Genomic DNA, 13,875 nt, shown 5'->3' with positions numbered 1-13,875 from the left:
AAAAAAAAAAAAAGAAAGTCTGAGATTCTAACCATCAAAAAGCTGGAAATGAAGATGTGGCTCAAGTGGTAGAGTACCATCCTTTAGTGAAAAAGCTGCTAGGTGGCTCATACCTGTAATCCTAGCTACTCAGGGGGCTGAGGTCTGAGGACTGTGGTTCAGATCTAGCCTGCACAGTAAAACTCATGAGACATTTATCTCTAATTAACTACCAAAAAAACAAAAAATAAAAAACAAGTGGCATTGTGGGATAGAGTGCTAATCTTGTGCAAAAAACCTCAGAAACAGCACCAAGGCCCAGAGTTCAAGCCCCAAGATAGTTATAAAAAAGAGAAAAGGGGCTGGGAAGGTGGCTCAGCGGTAGAGCGTTTGCCTTGCATGCCTGAGGCCCTGGGTTCGATTCCTCAGCACCACATAAACAGAAAAAAAAAAGCCGGAAGTGGCACTGTGACTCAAGTGGTAGAGCGCTAGCATTGAGCTGAAGAGCTGAGAGACAGTGCCCAGGCCCAGAGTTCAGGCCCCACGACAGGACCCCCCCCCAAAAAAAAAAAAAAAAAGAAAGTCTGTGAAGTCTGTGAGATTCTTATTTGCAATCAACCATTAAAGAACCAGAAATAGAGCTGTGGCTCAAGTAATAGAGCACCAGCCTTGAGCAAACTAAGGGAAGCCACACCCTGAATTCAAGCCCTACTACCACCACAAAAAATAATAATGGAAGGGGGCTGGGAAGGTGGCTCAGCGGTAGAGCGCTTGCCTTGCATGCATGAGGCCCTGGGTTCAGTGGTAGAGCGCTTGCCTTGCATGCCTGAGGCCCTGGGTTCGATTCCTCAGCACCACATAAGCAGAAAAAAGAAAAAAGCCGGAAGTGGCGCTGTGGCTCAAGTGGTAGAATGCTAGTCTTGAGCAAAAGCTCAGGACAGTGCCCAGGCCCTGAATTCAAGCCTCAGGACCAGCACAAGTAAAGAAATATATTTTATGTATTATTTATATGTGTGTGTGTATTAAAACGTAGGAAAAATGTCTACTCTGAAGATTTATGTTTCAAGTCACAAGTAGAATTGCAAACACCATGTCCATTTTTTCCCTTGTGACAAGGCTATTCAGGAAGCTAATGATTTAACTTCGCTTCTAATTTCAGAACATTATCCCTTAGGATAGATATAATTTTCCCTTATTTTTCCTTTGCTTCTGTTACTTCTTTCTTTTTCCATTTTATTACCTTTATTTGCTAACAACTCTCAAGTTTTCCAGAATCCTGACGGCCACTGCTAAGACCTTTGTTCAGGCATTCCTGGTAAGCCTCTCCCAGCCCAGGCCCCTCCAGCAGCTATACTTTGGTTCTTCCTGCCCAGTAACCCTGAACTTTGACCCATACCCTCTCTGGTCAAGCCTTTCTACGTCCTCCACGCGCATGCCAAAGATGAAGAAATTCTGTTCTCCCGCCTCTTCTGCCATTTCCACATTGGCCCCATCCATGGTGCCAATGGTCAGAGCCCCATTGAGCATGAACTTCATGTTGCCTGTGCCTGAGGCCTCAGTGCCTGCAGTGGAGATCTGCTCAGAGAGGTCGGCCGCTGGGATCACTGTAAGGCAGAGGTGGGGGGGGGGGAAGGGTCAGCTTTGGAGTGGTCCTGCCATACTGGGTGAGGTTGGTTCTGCACACAGCCAAACTCAACCTCCCCTCTGCTGCCACCAATCTAGTCTTCCTCCCACCATCTCTTATTCTTTTTTTTTTTTTTTTTTCTGCCAGTCCTGGGGCTTAAACTCAAGGCCTAGGCACTGTCCCTGAGTTTCTTTTGCTCAAGGCTAGTACTCTGCCACTTGAACCACAGCTCAAAGGAGGATCTCAAATAGGAGGATCTCAGTCCAGGTAGGCCTGGATAGAAAGCAAGACCCTATCTCACAAACAGCAAAGCTGAGTGGCTCCTGCCTGCAATCCTAGTTACTAAGGATGATGAGATCTGAGGATTGTGGTTTGAAGCCAGCCTAGGTAGGAAAGTCTATGAGACTTATCTCCAATTATGCCAGAAGTGGAGCTGTGGCTCAAGTGGTTGAGCTCTATCTAGACTTGAGCAAAAAGCACAGGGATAGTGCCCAGGCTCTGAGCTAAAGTTCAGGACTAGTAAATTTTAAAAAATTTTAAAAAGAAAGCACAGAGCAAAAGGGCTAGAAATGTGGCTCAAGCAGCAGAGTGCCTGCCTGACAGGTGCAAAGTTCAAACCCCAGTACCTCAAAATAAATAAGTAAATAAAAGGCTAGCTAATGCCTCCCCTGGGACAGGGCCCATGGCAGTGCCCACCTTTCTCAGCCAGTGAGACTCGGTAGTTCTCCAGGAAGATCACACGGAGGCGGTCTCCCACCACCGGGTCGTGGTTCACCACATCCCCGATTGCAGTGATAAGCTTGATGATCATCTTTGCCATGTGGTACCCGGGTGCGGCCTGTGGAGCACAGTCTAGGGTCAGTGCTACTGCCCAGCCCTGGACCCACATGTCCAAGGCTCAGAGCCCAACCTGTATGCAGCTTCTCACCTTGCCTCCGATCATCACAGTCCGAGGCACAACAAACTTATTGGGCTCTCTCTTGATCCCTGTGGAGAAGAGAAGAGAAGCTTCAAGCCAATCAGCATTTGCCCTCCAGCAGTGGCTCCAAAAAGCACCCAAGACAGCCAGGCAGGGTCTGAGATGGGCTGCCCTGGCTTAGCCAGTCACTTCTTCTGTGCCTGTGACTTCCTCCTGAGACTCAATTTGTCCATCTATGCAATGAGATACTACTTTCATGTCCTAAGAGTGTCAGTAGGCACAAAGAAATACCGATCAGGCAGTGTGGTGGGAGGTGGGTGGAAGTGAGGACTGAAACGAATGCAGTCCCAGCCACTCACGATTGTACAGGGTGATGACGTGAAGGCAATTGAGGAGCTGACGCTTGTATTCATGAATCCGTTTCACCTGGACATCGAAGAGGGAGTTGGGGTTGATTTGGACTTTGTATTCTCTCTCCAGGTATGCAGAGAACTTCAACTTGTTTTCCTGTAGGCAGGAGAGGCACAGGGCTCACCAAAGAGCTTCGCTTCAGAAACTCTACCCAATCACTGATTTCCCTTCACTCAGGCCCAGGAGGGTAGGTAATAGGAAGCTCCATTGCTACCTTCCTCCACCTCTGTACCAGGGCAGACATTGTTAATGGATGTCAGCACTCGCCCAGTGAGATCAGATACTGCCTTCCACAAACCACTCCAGGAAGATTCTACCAGTGCCTGGGGCTGGCAAGAGAGATGTGCTCTTGCTACCGTTCCTGACCCGGATATAGGGCCTTGGCATGGTATCCCAGGTTGCATTACACACCTGCTTCACTTTGGCCACATCCCTGATGAAAGCTTCATCGTCCACATAGGAGAGCAGTTTCCGCAGCTGGTCCAGGTCTGAGATGTACTCCTCCCCAATGCGCTGTGGAAAGGCAGTGTTTAGTCATGCCTGCTCCCTCCCTGGGCACAGAGGGTTCCCTTTCCAGGTCAGCAGGGTGCCTCCACTTCAGGGATTGCGCTAGGGACAGGGCATGGTGCATCCGTGTCCGCCTCCCCTCCCTCCCATCTCTGAGCTCTGATGGCTGGTCCCACCTGACCCTTCCACCAGTAGGCCTCCTGACTTCTACCCTCTTCCTCTTCCCCACTAACCTGATTCAGGGATGACACCTTCCCTTTAAGACTCTGATCTCCAACAGGAGGTTGGCCTCTGTAGGCAAAGCCTCTATTATCCTGTGAGGCACACTTATGCACCCGTATCCTCTCTTCCAGGGGGATGTCAGGATTGGAGAACACCACTGTATTGCAGTCCTTAGCTGGGAGTGCCTATACAGTGAGCTACCCACCCAACTGTATGCAGCAGATCCCTGCAGTGATACAAGTGGCCTCTCACCTCAGCAATGACCTCTGCCAGGCCAGGGTTGCACAGAACCAGCCAGCGCCGAGGGGTGATGCCATTGGTCTTATTCTGGAACTTATGAGGCTCCAGTTCATAGAAGTCCTTGAAGCTGCAGCATGGGATTGAGCGAGGGTCACCACTCACCCCTATAGGAACCTCCTCCCGGGGGCCCTACTCTAGTTTCCTTCCTTTCCAGGGGGCCTGGGAGATGGGATGCAGAAATGGGAGAAGTAGAGACTGTTGTGTAAAAAAGGGGTTAACTGGGAGCTGGGTGCTGGTGGCTCACGCCTGTAATCCTAGCTACTCAAGAGGCTGAGATTTGAGAATTATGTTTCAAAGCCAGCCCCCCATAGGAAAGTCTGCAAGACTCCTATCTCCAATTAATTACTAAAATGCGAAAATGGAGCTGTGACTCAAGTGGTAGCCTTGAGCAAAAAGTCTCATGGACAATGGCAGGACCCTGTGTCCAAGCCCCAGACCCTGCACAAAAAAAAGGGGAGGGGAGAGGTTCACTGGAGTGTAACAGTACATATAACTATACTGGATGGAAAGGACTATAGTGCCCTCAAAACAGGTTATGTGTGGGAGGGGCCAGTGTGAGGAGACCATAAAGGGTCCAGGTGATGAAGAAGCAGGACCGTGTGAGGCTGAGAAGCTGTAGGCAGAGCCTGGAGAAGCAGGGCCTGGAAGGAGGGCTCACATGGTCTTCTTGAGGATCTCCGAGTGGATACGAGCTACACCATTGACTGCATGCGAGCCCGCAATGCACAGGTGTGCCATGTTGATGCGTTTCACTGCACCCTCCTCCACGAGTGACATGCGCCGGAGCCGGTCCACGTCCCCTGGGAATGCAGCTGCCACTCTCTGTGCCCAGAGAAACAGAATAGGATCAGGACCCCCAAAAGCACAGATCAACTTCATACCCCTCAGTCTTCCCCACACCTTAAGGCTCAAGCTCCTAAGGGACACCCCTTCCATGTACCTACTCTGGGGCCCATTGCACACCTGCCCACCACAGGCCCTCAGACTCACATTAAGGAATCGCTGGTTGATCTCGTAGATGATCTGCAGGTGCCGGGGCAGCAGCGTCTCCATGAGGTGCACAGGCCAGCGCTCCAGGGCCTCGGGCAGCACCGTGTGGTTGGTATAGGCACAGGTCTTCACTGTCACGTCCCAGGCCTGGCTCAGAGGGCGGGGAGTCAGGGTAGAAGGCCTGAAACCTAAGATTCTGCAAGCCCTGTGTTCTGCCCCTGCAGAGCTGGGTTTGAAGACTCCCAGCCTCATTCCTTTCCCATCCCAAGACAGAGCAGTTCAAACAAAGGTAGAGGAATCCCAAGGCCCACCTTGTCCCAGTCCAGCCGTTCCAGGTCCACCAGAATCCTCATCAGCTCAGGGATGGCCAAGGAGGGGTGGGTGTCATTAAGCTGGATGGCCACCTGTAGGCAAGGGGGCTGGGAGTCAGCCTGGGCCCAAAGCAAACATTATGGTTTCCCTTCAGAGCTCCTCAGGGGGGGAGGGGCCCTCCAGGGGCAGAGGGTAGTGGATGGAGGAGGAAGGCTCAAGTGCTATGTGCATATTGGTTAAAAACCTTGAGCATGTCACCTCCATACTGCCAGTTTCCACATCCTTGTCTATAAAGTGGGGCAGGCGAGTCCGGAGGGCCAATGGGACACTCCAGTCACAGTGGACACGTGGCCTTCCCTCTGGCACGGTACCTTATCCGGGAAGGCATCGAAGTTTGTGCGCACAGGATCCCGGCAACCGAACTTGGAAGATTTGAAGCGCCGGATGATGTCCTGGAGGGTGGCAGCCACTACGAAGTACTCCTGCTTCAGCCGCAGCTCCTTCCCCTCAAAGAACTAGTTGAGAGAGCAAGGCAGCATGAAGTAAAGGCAGTGTGGAGTAAGGACAGCAGGGGTGGGATCTAATGTTGCTGTGGGTGTGGCCAGAATAGATCTCACTTACTAGGACTCAGAACACTAAACTTTCCCTGCCTCCAAGACCCAGGGTTTTTGTCCCCATTAATTAGTAATCATGGGAGATGGTGTCAGAAACAGGGACATTATGGAGGTGCCAGAAAAGCCCCTTATAAATACTCCATTTTAGCTGGGCGCTGGTGACTTTACCTATCATCCTAACTACTCAGGAGGCTGAGATCTGAGGATTGTAGTTCAAACCCAGCCTGGGCAGGAAAGTCCATGAGACTTTTATCTCCAATTAACCAAAAGAAAACCAGAAGTGGCACTGTGGCTCAAAGTAGTAGAGCGCTAGCCTTGAGCTGAAGGGCTCAGGGACAGCGCCCAGGTCCAGAGTTCAAGTCCCATGACAGACAGACAAAAAAACAAAAACAAAAAACAAAACACCTCCATTCTTGGGCTGGAGTGTAGCCTAGTAGCAAAGCACTTGCCTAGCAAGTGCTGGGTTCAATCCCCAGTACCAAAAAAGAAAAGACAGAAAAGAAATACTCCATTCTGCTGGACACTGATGGCTCATGTCTGTAATCCTAGCTACTCAGGAAGCAGAGATCTGATGATCCAGTTTCAAAGCCAGCCTGGGCAGACAAATCCAAGAGACTTATCTTCAGTTAACTAGCCAAAAAGAAAAAAAAGAAAAAAATCCAAGGCTAGGAATGTGGCTTAGTGGTAGTATGCTGGTTTAGCATTCATGAGATCCTGGGTTCGATTTCATTATACCATATAAGGAAAAAATAAACTAATTAAAAAACAAAAAATATCCAGAAGTAGAAGTGTGGTTCAAATGGTAGAGCACCAGCCTTGAGAGAAAAAGCTAAGCAATATCTCATCCTAATCTTCTTCCCTCAGGACTCAGGCCTCTCCTACTCAAAGGACACTGGGAAGGTGGGAGAGAAAACAGGGTCCACAGGTCCAGGCCATAGAAGTGATTAGGGGGGCAGCAAATGTCCCCCCCTCAGTCCCCTGACTCAGGCTTCCATGCCCAGCCCAAAGGGCAACGCACATTATCGTTGGGGTACAAGACACGAGAGATGTTCTCAGCCAGATTCCGGTCCAGCACAGCCTGGATATAGCCACCGACATTAACTGTGGGACAAAATGAAGACAGCATCAGAATGGGCACAGGCCAGGTAGGATGTAGGTGGGGCTGCTCTCCACCAATGGAAACTCACAGTCCTTGAGGTTGAAGTCGTTGGGAGCCTTGGCTGACCAGAGGCGCATGGTATTGACAACATTATTGCGGTATCCAGGCACAGGAGTGTCATAGGGCATGGCCAATACCACCTGTGGGAGACACCCTGTGTGATGAGCTGGACAAGCTGCCAGGAGACCAGCCCTGGGCAACTGCCTGTGTCTGACTCCTAGGACCTCCCTCACCTGCAGGGCTGGAAGTCGAGGCATTGCCAATGCCTGCTACCAGCTCCCAAGCCTGGGTTTCAGTCCTAACACTAGTGTTTACTAGCTGGTACACAGGAGAAAACTGCACAGCTGGACCTCATGTATAAAAAGGGAACATTCCCAATATTGATTCCCAATACATCAACTCCCGTCTTGTTAGAATGCTCTGAGCTGGTGCTGGGGGCTCACATCTGTAATCCTAGCTACTCAAGAGGCTGAGATCTGAGGATCGCTGTTCAAAGCCAGCTCAGGCAAGAAAGTCTGTGAGACTCAATAAACTACCAGAAAACCAGAAGTGGTGCTGTGGCTCAAGTGGTAGAGCACTTGCCTTGAGCTGAAGGGCTGAGGGACAGCGCTCAGGCCCAGAGTTCAAGCTCCATGACCACCAACAACAACATAAAGAATGTTCAGAGGATTAGGGGAAGAGGTAGTGTGACAAGAGTTGCAAGTACATGCCTATAATCAGGAGGCTGAAATCTGAGGGTCCCAGTTCAAAGCCATCCCAGGTAGAAAAGTTCATGAGACCTTTTTTTGGTGGTCCTGGGGCTTGAATGCTGTCCCTCAGCTCTTTAGCTCAAGGCTAGCACTCTACTACTACTTGAGCCACAGTGCCACTTCTGTTTTTCTGGTGGTTAATTGGAGATGAGAGTCTTATGGACTTTCCTGCCCTGGCTGGCTTTGAATTGCGATCCTCAGATCTCAGCCTCCTGAGTAGCTAGAATTACAGGAGTGAGCCATGAGTACCTGGCTCTTATCTCCAATTAATCACCAAAAAGATGGAAGTAGAGGTATGGCCCAAGTGATAGACTTAAGGGATAGTGTCAAGGCCCTGAAATCAAGTGCAAGAATTGGCATGTATACATGCTTCACACACACACACACACACACACACACACACACACGAGTTGGCTAGCCTGGCCTGGGCAAAAATGAGAGGTCAGCCGGGCGCTGGTGGCTCACGCCTGTAATCCTAGCTACTCAGGAGGCTGAGATCTGAGGATCGCGGTTCAAAGCCAGACCAGGCAGGAGAGACTGTGAGACTCTCCTATCTCCAATAAACCACCAGAAAACCGGAAGTGGCGCTGTAGCTCAAGTGGTAGAGCGCTCACCTTTTGCTGAAGAGCTGAGGGACAGTGCCCAGGCCCAGAGTTCAAGCCCCACGACCGACAAAAAAAAAAAAAATGAGAGGTCACTTTGGACTCAAGTATGGGCTGGGAGAGCTTGAGGCCAGCACAGGCACACCAGATAAATCACAGATTTATGTCTGGTTGAACATAGAGCTAATTCACAGTGAGTAACATTTTTCACCTCTCACAATAAGCAAACAGTAATAACAGCTGCATTGTCCAAAATGAAATATACTCATTACCTGACTTATGTAACCATAAACCCTCTGTATATCACCTTTATAATAACAATAAAAAATGCTAAAGTTTTTTGTTGTTGTTGTTGGTTGTGGGGCTTGAACTCTGGGTTTGGGCGCTGTCCCTCAGCTCTTCATCTCAAGGCTAGAGCTCTACCACGTGGGCCACAGCGCCACTTCTGGTTTTCTAGTGGTTTATTGGAGATAAGAGTCTCACAGAGTTTCCTGCACCGGCTGACTTTGAACCGTGATCCTCAGATCTCAGCCTCCTGAGTAGCTGGGATTATAGGTATGAGCCACTGGTGCCAGCTAATTCTAAAGTTTTGTTTTTTTGGTCGGTTGTGGGGCTTGAACTTTGGGCCTGGGCGCTGTCCCTCAGCTCTTCAGCTCAAGGCTAGTGCTCTACCACTTGAGCCTCAGCACCACTTCTGGCTTTCTGGTGGTTTACTGGAGATAAGAGTTTCACGGACTTTCTTGCCCAGGCTGGCTGTGAACCGAGATCCTCAGATCTCAGTTCCTGAGTAGCTAGGATTACAGACGTGAGCCACCAGTGCCCGGCATGCTAAAGCTTGTTAATTGAAAAATAAATGGCTGCTCAGAACTCGGTGTTGCCAGCGTGCCAAGCGCACCTGCACTTTTCTAAAGGACCCTAAAAGGGGCATCACCATCCTTCTCTAACCCTAAGAGGCCCTGACTGGAGCATGGAGGAAGCTGCAGCTCAGAGATGGAAGGGACTTGATCCAATATCACACAGCCAGGTTGCACAGCCATACTGAGCCAAGTTCCTGGCCTACTAGCCAGAAGTGCTTGTGTCAGACCAGCCGCCCCTTCCGGAGTAACAGTGCAATGAATACCCAATGCTGAAAGCCTAGACGTTGAGACTCCACTGGACAATGGTTAGGATGGATGCCTGGACCGGCTTTAGGCTCCCTGCAACTTGGTGTGTGACATTGGACAATTCAGTCTCATGCTAGAAGCCTTAATGTTCTCCTGTGTTCCCATTTCTGGGTTGTTGCCTTTGTTTTCCTCAGATCTCCAGGTCAAATGCACAGGCAGGCATGGAGTCACTGTGACAGTCCCCTGACATGTCTTGTGCTAGCTATGGTAAGGAGTGGGCTGGGGGTGGGGCCCTGGTGGAGAAAGGATAGCACTTTCCGCCTCTTGAGCTTTATTATTTAGCCTAAACCCATTGTGTCCCTGACTCCAAGGCTCTCCTGGTTCTGGCTGTGTGGTTTTGAGTAAGTCACTTAGCCTCTCTGGGCCTGTTTTCTAACCCATAAAATAGCACTGAGTCTAATAGACTGTACGTTTTTTCCTTGTATCCTGTTCCCTCTACTAGCTTCCTCCCTTCTCCCAGCACCCCCACCCTGACTCCCTGCTTCATCCTGACCTGTGTGTCTATCCACTTGGCTCCCTGGCTGGTGTGCTCCACTCGGCCATAGAAGTGCACTGGCAGTGTGAACTCAGGCCGGGCCTTCTCCCAGGGGTTGCCATAGCGAAGCCAGTCATCAGCTTCCTCCATCTAAATTAAAGGCAAGACAGGGGAGAGCAGTCAGTGTCCCGCCCAGGAGCCCCACCAGCTGGTAGGGCACGGCGGAGCAGGAATGGTGCTCAGGAGTATCCTATATAGGGATTCTTGGTCTGGGAGACTATCCAGTGGGGTTCACAGATGTGGTTGAGCTATTTCAGGGGCTACCAACTGGCTTTGGAGCCAGCAGAGAAAGAAGAGCAAGGATGTTTTCCCAAGTCTGTGGCAGGTTCTGAACCTATCCAGAAATAGATGACATGGGAGAACTTCTGCATCACAACCAAGGTCCAACGAGATCAGGTCCGAGGCTCTCACCTGCCAGCCCCCACAGATCTTCTGATTAAAAATCCCAAATTCATAGCGGATCCCGTAACCATAGGCAGCCAGACCCAGTGTCGCCATGGAGTCCAGAAAGCATGCTGCAGAAACACAGGGGCGGGGGATCAGGACCCAGCACTGAAGCAGCCCTCTGCCCGCACCCCTCCCCACACAGATCACCTATTCACCTGCCAGCCGACCCAGGCCCCCATTGCCCAGCCCTGCATCCTCTTCAATTTCTTCCAGCTCCTCCATATCCAGGCCCAACTAGGAGGAGGGATGGCAGTAGTCAAGGCCAAGTGTCAGCAACGAGACGACCCCCCCCAGGCCTCAGTGCTCCCCACAACCTGGTAGGTGGCTTCATCACAGGCATTCTCTAAGGCCAGGTTCACCATGGTATTCTGTAGTGTCCGTCCCATGTAGAACTCCAAAGACAGGTAGTAGATCCTCTATCCAGAGACATGGACAGGGAAGGGGGGGTGGTCAGGTTATCCACCAACATTCACCAACATTCACCGAGATCCTCCTCTCCTGCTCCGCTCCCAGGTTCCAGAATATCCCATTATTACTTGTGTGCATGTGTGCACACACATGTGCCAGTACTTGGGCTTAAAGTCAGGGCCTGAATACTGTCCTTGAGCTTTTGTGCTCAAGGCTAGTGCTCTACCCTCCTTGAGCCACAGCTCCACTTACAGACTTTTTGGTAATAAGAGTCTCACTGACTTTCCTGCCTGGGCTGACTTTAAACTTCCTTTTCTTTTTTTTTTTTTTGGACATGGGGCTTGAACTCTGGGTCTGGGGGTGGGTGTGGGCTGACTTTGAACTGTGATCCTCAGTTCTTAGCCTCCTAAGTAGCTAGGATTACAGGTGTGAGTCACTGGCACCAGCCAGCTTATCCCACTTCTGTGTCCAAAATTTTTCTCTCCAGTCAGAACAACCATCTGAAACATAGAAGTCTAACAAGTAAGGCCTCGGTTCTAAGTCAAATCATTCCTCTGTGGCCTCAGTCTTCTCATCTGAAGAATGGGACAGGACAGGCATGCCTTAGGGATCAAGGTGCTTAGGAGAGGTGAAAGAACCCCTTTCCACACACATGAGCCCATCAGAGTCAAAACAAAGAAATACTTCCAAATGTTCTCTAAAAGGGCTAGGCCAAGGCCTCAAGGAAAAAAGTCCTTTGCTCAAGGTCACACAGTGACTCAGGGCTAGGAATGGTCTGGGCAGTACCCCTTCATCTTCCAACTTCTGACCCCAAAGAAGATAGACAACAGCCATGAGCATGCCAAGAGCTTGGACCCCTCCTGTCCCTGGGACCCCTCCCCCACCATGGGCATGTGGTATTAGGTTGCTGACATTTACCAATGACCCCTTCAGACACTTGATCCTGACCGCCCCAGCTGCTCCAGCCTCGCCCTGCCTGTGGCTCAGGCACACTGCTCCGTGTACACATTAATGGCATGTCATTCTACCCCAGGTCTAAACCAGGCCACAGGACAGTTTTTTCCTCACAGCAGCCCTTCCAACCTTCTCAAAGTAGATGGGGCCAGGCCTTTGCGAGCAGCCCACCTGCTCTGAGACTTCCCCCGGCCTTCCCCTACCCCCAGCACCCACTCAACCTGGTACTCCTAGATCCTCCAAACCCAGTTCCCCGGAGCCATCCTTTTGCTGCAGAAAGCGACAGCCACTTGGTGACGGCCCATTTCCCATGCAGGGAGCCCCCGTAGCACCTTGGGGTCCTTCTCATAGTAGTGCTGCTGTGTGCGGATCCAGCGTCCCACGAGGTGGTCTCGGACAGTGTGGGCCAGCGCAAAGTAGTAGTCTCTCGGCGTGGCCACATTGCGGTCCTTGACTAGCGTGAAATGCAGGTGCCGATTGAAGTTCTTTTTCAGCTCAGTCACATTCTCCACGCCAGCCAGGCCACGCACACTGATTTGCTTTCTCTTATCCTGGTCTGACAGGGGCCGAGACATGGCTGCAGCAGGGTGGGCTGGCCTGACAGACCGAGAGCTTCAGTGCCTCCAGCCAGGGAGTGGAGTGACCCAGCTGGGATGGGATTTAAAGCCTGGCTCTGGGCAGCATGCCCCGCCTCCCCCCCAACCTCATCACCCCCTACCTCCTCCATGGGAGGGTCCTGGCCAGCAGGATCAGGGAGCTATTTTGGGGGCAAGAGGAGGAGAGAAGAGGGGAGGAGGAGGGGCAAGCTCTACAAGGAAAGAGCCAAGCCCAGCCTGGCTGGTTAGCAGCCTGTGCTGACCCACTTCTCCAGTCTCCTCTCTGTAGGGTTGGAGACAGGAAAGCTACTACAGGCAGAACTCTGAGCTGAAAGGCCCAAAGCCTGACTGGAGCCTGCTAGCTGTATCTTTCCTTGTCTAAGGTGCTTCCCAAATCTGGGTCCTTCTCTTAGTGTACAGATAAGAGGTGGGGGGCTGGGAAGGTGGCTCAGTGGTAGAGCGCTTGCCTTGCATGCATGAGGCCCTGGGTTCGATTCCTCACCATAAGCAAAAAGAAAAAAGCCGGAAGTGGCGCTGTGGCTCAAGTGGTAGAGCACTAGCCTTGAGCTGAAGAGCTGAGGAATAGTGCCCAAGCCCAAAGTTCAAGCCCAGGACCAAAAAAAAAAAAAAAAAGTGGGACTGAACTGTGGACCCTGCATCAGGTCTGAGAGACCAATGGGTGTCATGTGGGCCAAGTTTCAGAATTCACACATCCTCCTTTTTTTTATTATTACTTATTTTTATTGTGAAAATATTGTACAGAGGGGTTACAATTATATGGGCAAGATAATGAGTACATTTTTTGGGGGGAGGGGTCCGGTCGTGAGGCCTAAACTCTGGGCCTCGGTGCTGTCCCTCAGCTCTTCAGCTCAAGGCTAGCGCTCTACCACTTGAGCCACAGCGCCACTTCCGGTTTTCTGGAGGTTTATTGGAGATAGGAGTTTCACTGTCTCTCCTGCCTGGGCTGGCTTTGAACTGTGATCCTCGGATCTCAGCCTCCTGAGTAGCTAGGATTACAGGCGTGAGCCACCAGCGCCCGGCTTCCATGAGTACATTTCTTATCAAGCATTGTAGCCTCCTCCTTTGTTTCCCTTCCCATCCCTCTCCCCGCCCCCCATCCTCCTCCTCTTGAAGCAGTAGGATTTGGGGGGGGGAGGGAGGTATTTTTGGTGGTTGTGGGGCTTAAACTCCAGGCCTGGGCACTGTCCCTAAGCTTTCACTCTACCACTTTGAGCCACAGAGCCATTTCTGGTTTTCTAGTGATTAATTGGAGAGAAGAATCTCATGGACTTTCCTGCCTGAGATCCTCAGAGCTCAGTCTCCTGACTAGCTGGCATTGCAGGCATTGTACCACTGGCTCCTGGCTAGGATTGCTAGTTACGTA

General features: G+C 51.0%; 1 protein-coding gene across 3 annotated transcripts in view; it reads right to left on the bottom strand.

Annotated features, from left to right (window-relative positions):
- Nucleotides 1-12,766, bottom strand: part of Pygm (phosphorylase, glycogen, muscle) — a 16,850-nt gene extending 4,084 nt beyond the window's left edge. Inside the window, exons 1-17 of one of the 3 annotated variants that reach the window (XM_013020946.1) lie at nucleotides 12,228-12,766; nucleotides 10,848-10,949; nucleotides 10,689-10,767; nucleotides 10,498-10,601; nucleotides 10,045-10,176; nucleotides 7,066-7,177; nucleotides 6,897-6,979; nucleotides 5,636-5,779; nucleotides 5,264-5,356; nucleotides 4,953-5,099; nucleotides 4,621-4,784; nucleotides 3,915-4,029; nucleotides 3,345-3,446; nucleotides 2,882-3,029; nucleotides 2,532-2,590; nucleotides 2,300-2,441; nucleotides 1,376-1,583 (exon numbers count right to left, since the gene is read on the bottom strand). In XM_013020946.1, the coding sequence (XP_012876400.1) occupies nucleotides 1,376-1,583; nucleotides 2,300-2,441; nucleotides 2,532-2,590; nucleotides 2,882-3,029; nucleotides 3,345-3,446; nucleotides 3,915-4,029; nucleotides 4,621-4,784; nucleotides 4,953-5,099; nucleotides 5,264-5,356; nucleotides 5,636-5,779; nucleotides 6,897-6,979; nucleotides 7,066-7,177; nucleotides 10,045-10,176; nucleotides 10,498-10,601; nucleotides 10,689-10,767; nucleotides 10,848-10,949; nucleotides 12,228-12,470 (2,177 nt within the window). In that variant the 5' untranslated portion in view covers nucleotides 12,471-12,766. The remainder of the gene's footprint in view (nucleotides 1-1,375; nucleotides 1,584-2,299; nucleotides 2,442-2,531; nucleotides 2,591-2,881; nucleotides 3,030-3,344; nucleotides 3,447-3,914; nucleotides 4,030-4,620; nucleotides 4,785-4,952; nucleotides 5,100-5,263; nucleotides 5,357-5,635; nucleotides 5,780-6,896; nucleotides 6,980-7,065; nucleotides 7,178-10,044; nucleotides 10,177-10,497; nucleotides 10,602-10,688; nucleotides 10,768-10,847; nucleotides 10,950-12,227) is intronic. The other 2 variants (XM_013020947.1, XM_013020948.1) reach the window with 2 other exon arrangements.
- Nucleotides 12,767-13,875: the final 1,109 nt, after the last annotated feature.

Source organism: Dipodomys ordii, unplaced genomic scaffold, assembly GCF_000151885.1.
Source record: "Dipodomys ordii isolate 6190 unplaced genomic scaffold, Dord_2.0 Scaffold54, whole genome shotgun sequence".
Taxonomy (NCBI): domain Eukaryota; kingdom Metazoa; phylum Chordata; class Mammalia; order Rodentia; family Heteromyidae; genus Dipodomys; species Dipodomys ordii.
This window is presented reverse-complemented; position numbering and strand designations above follow the sequence as displayed.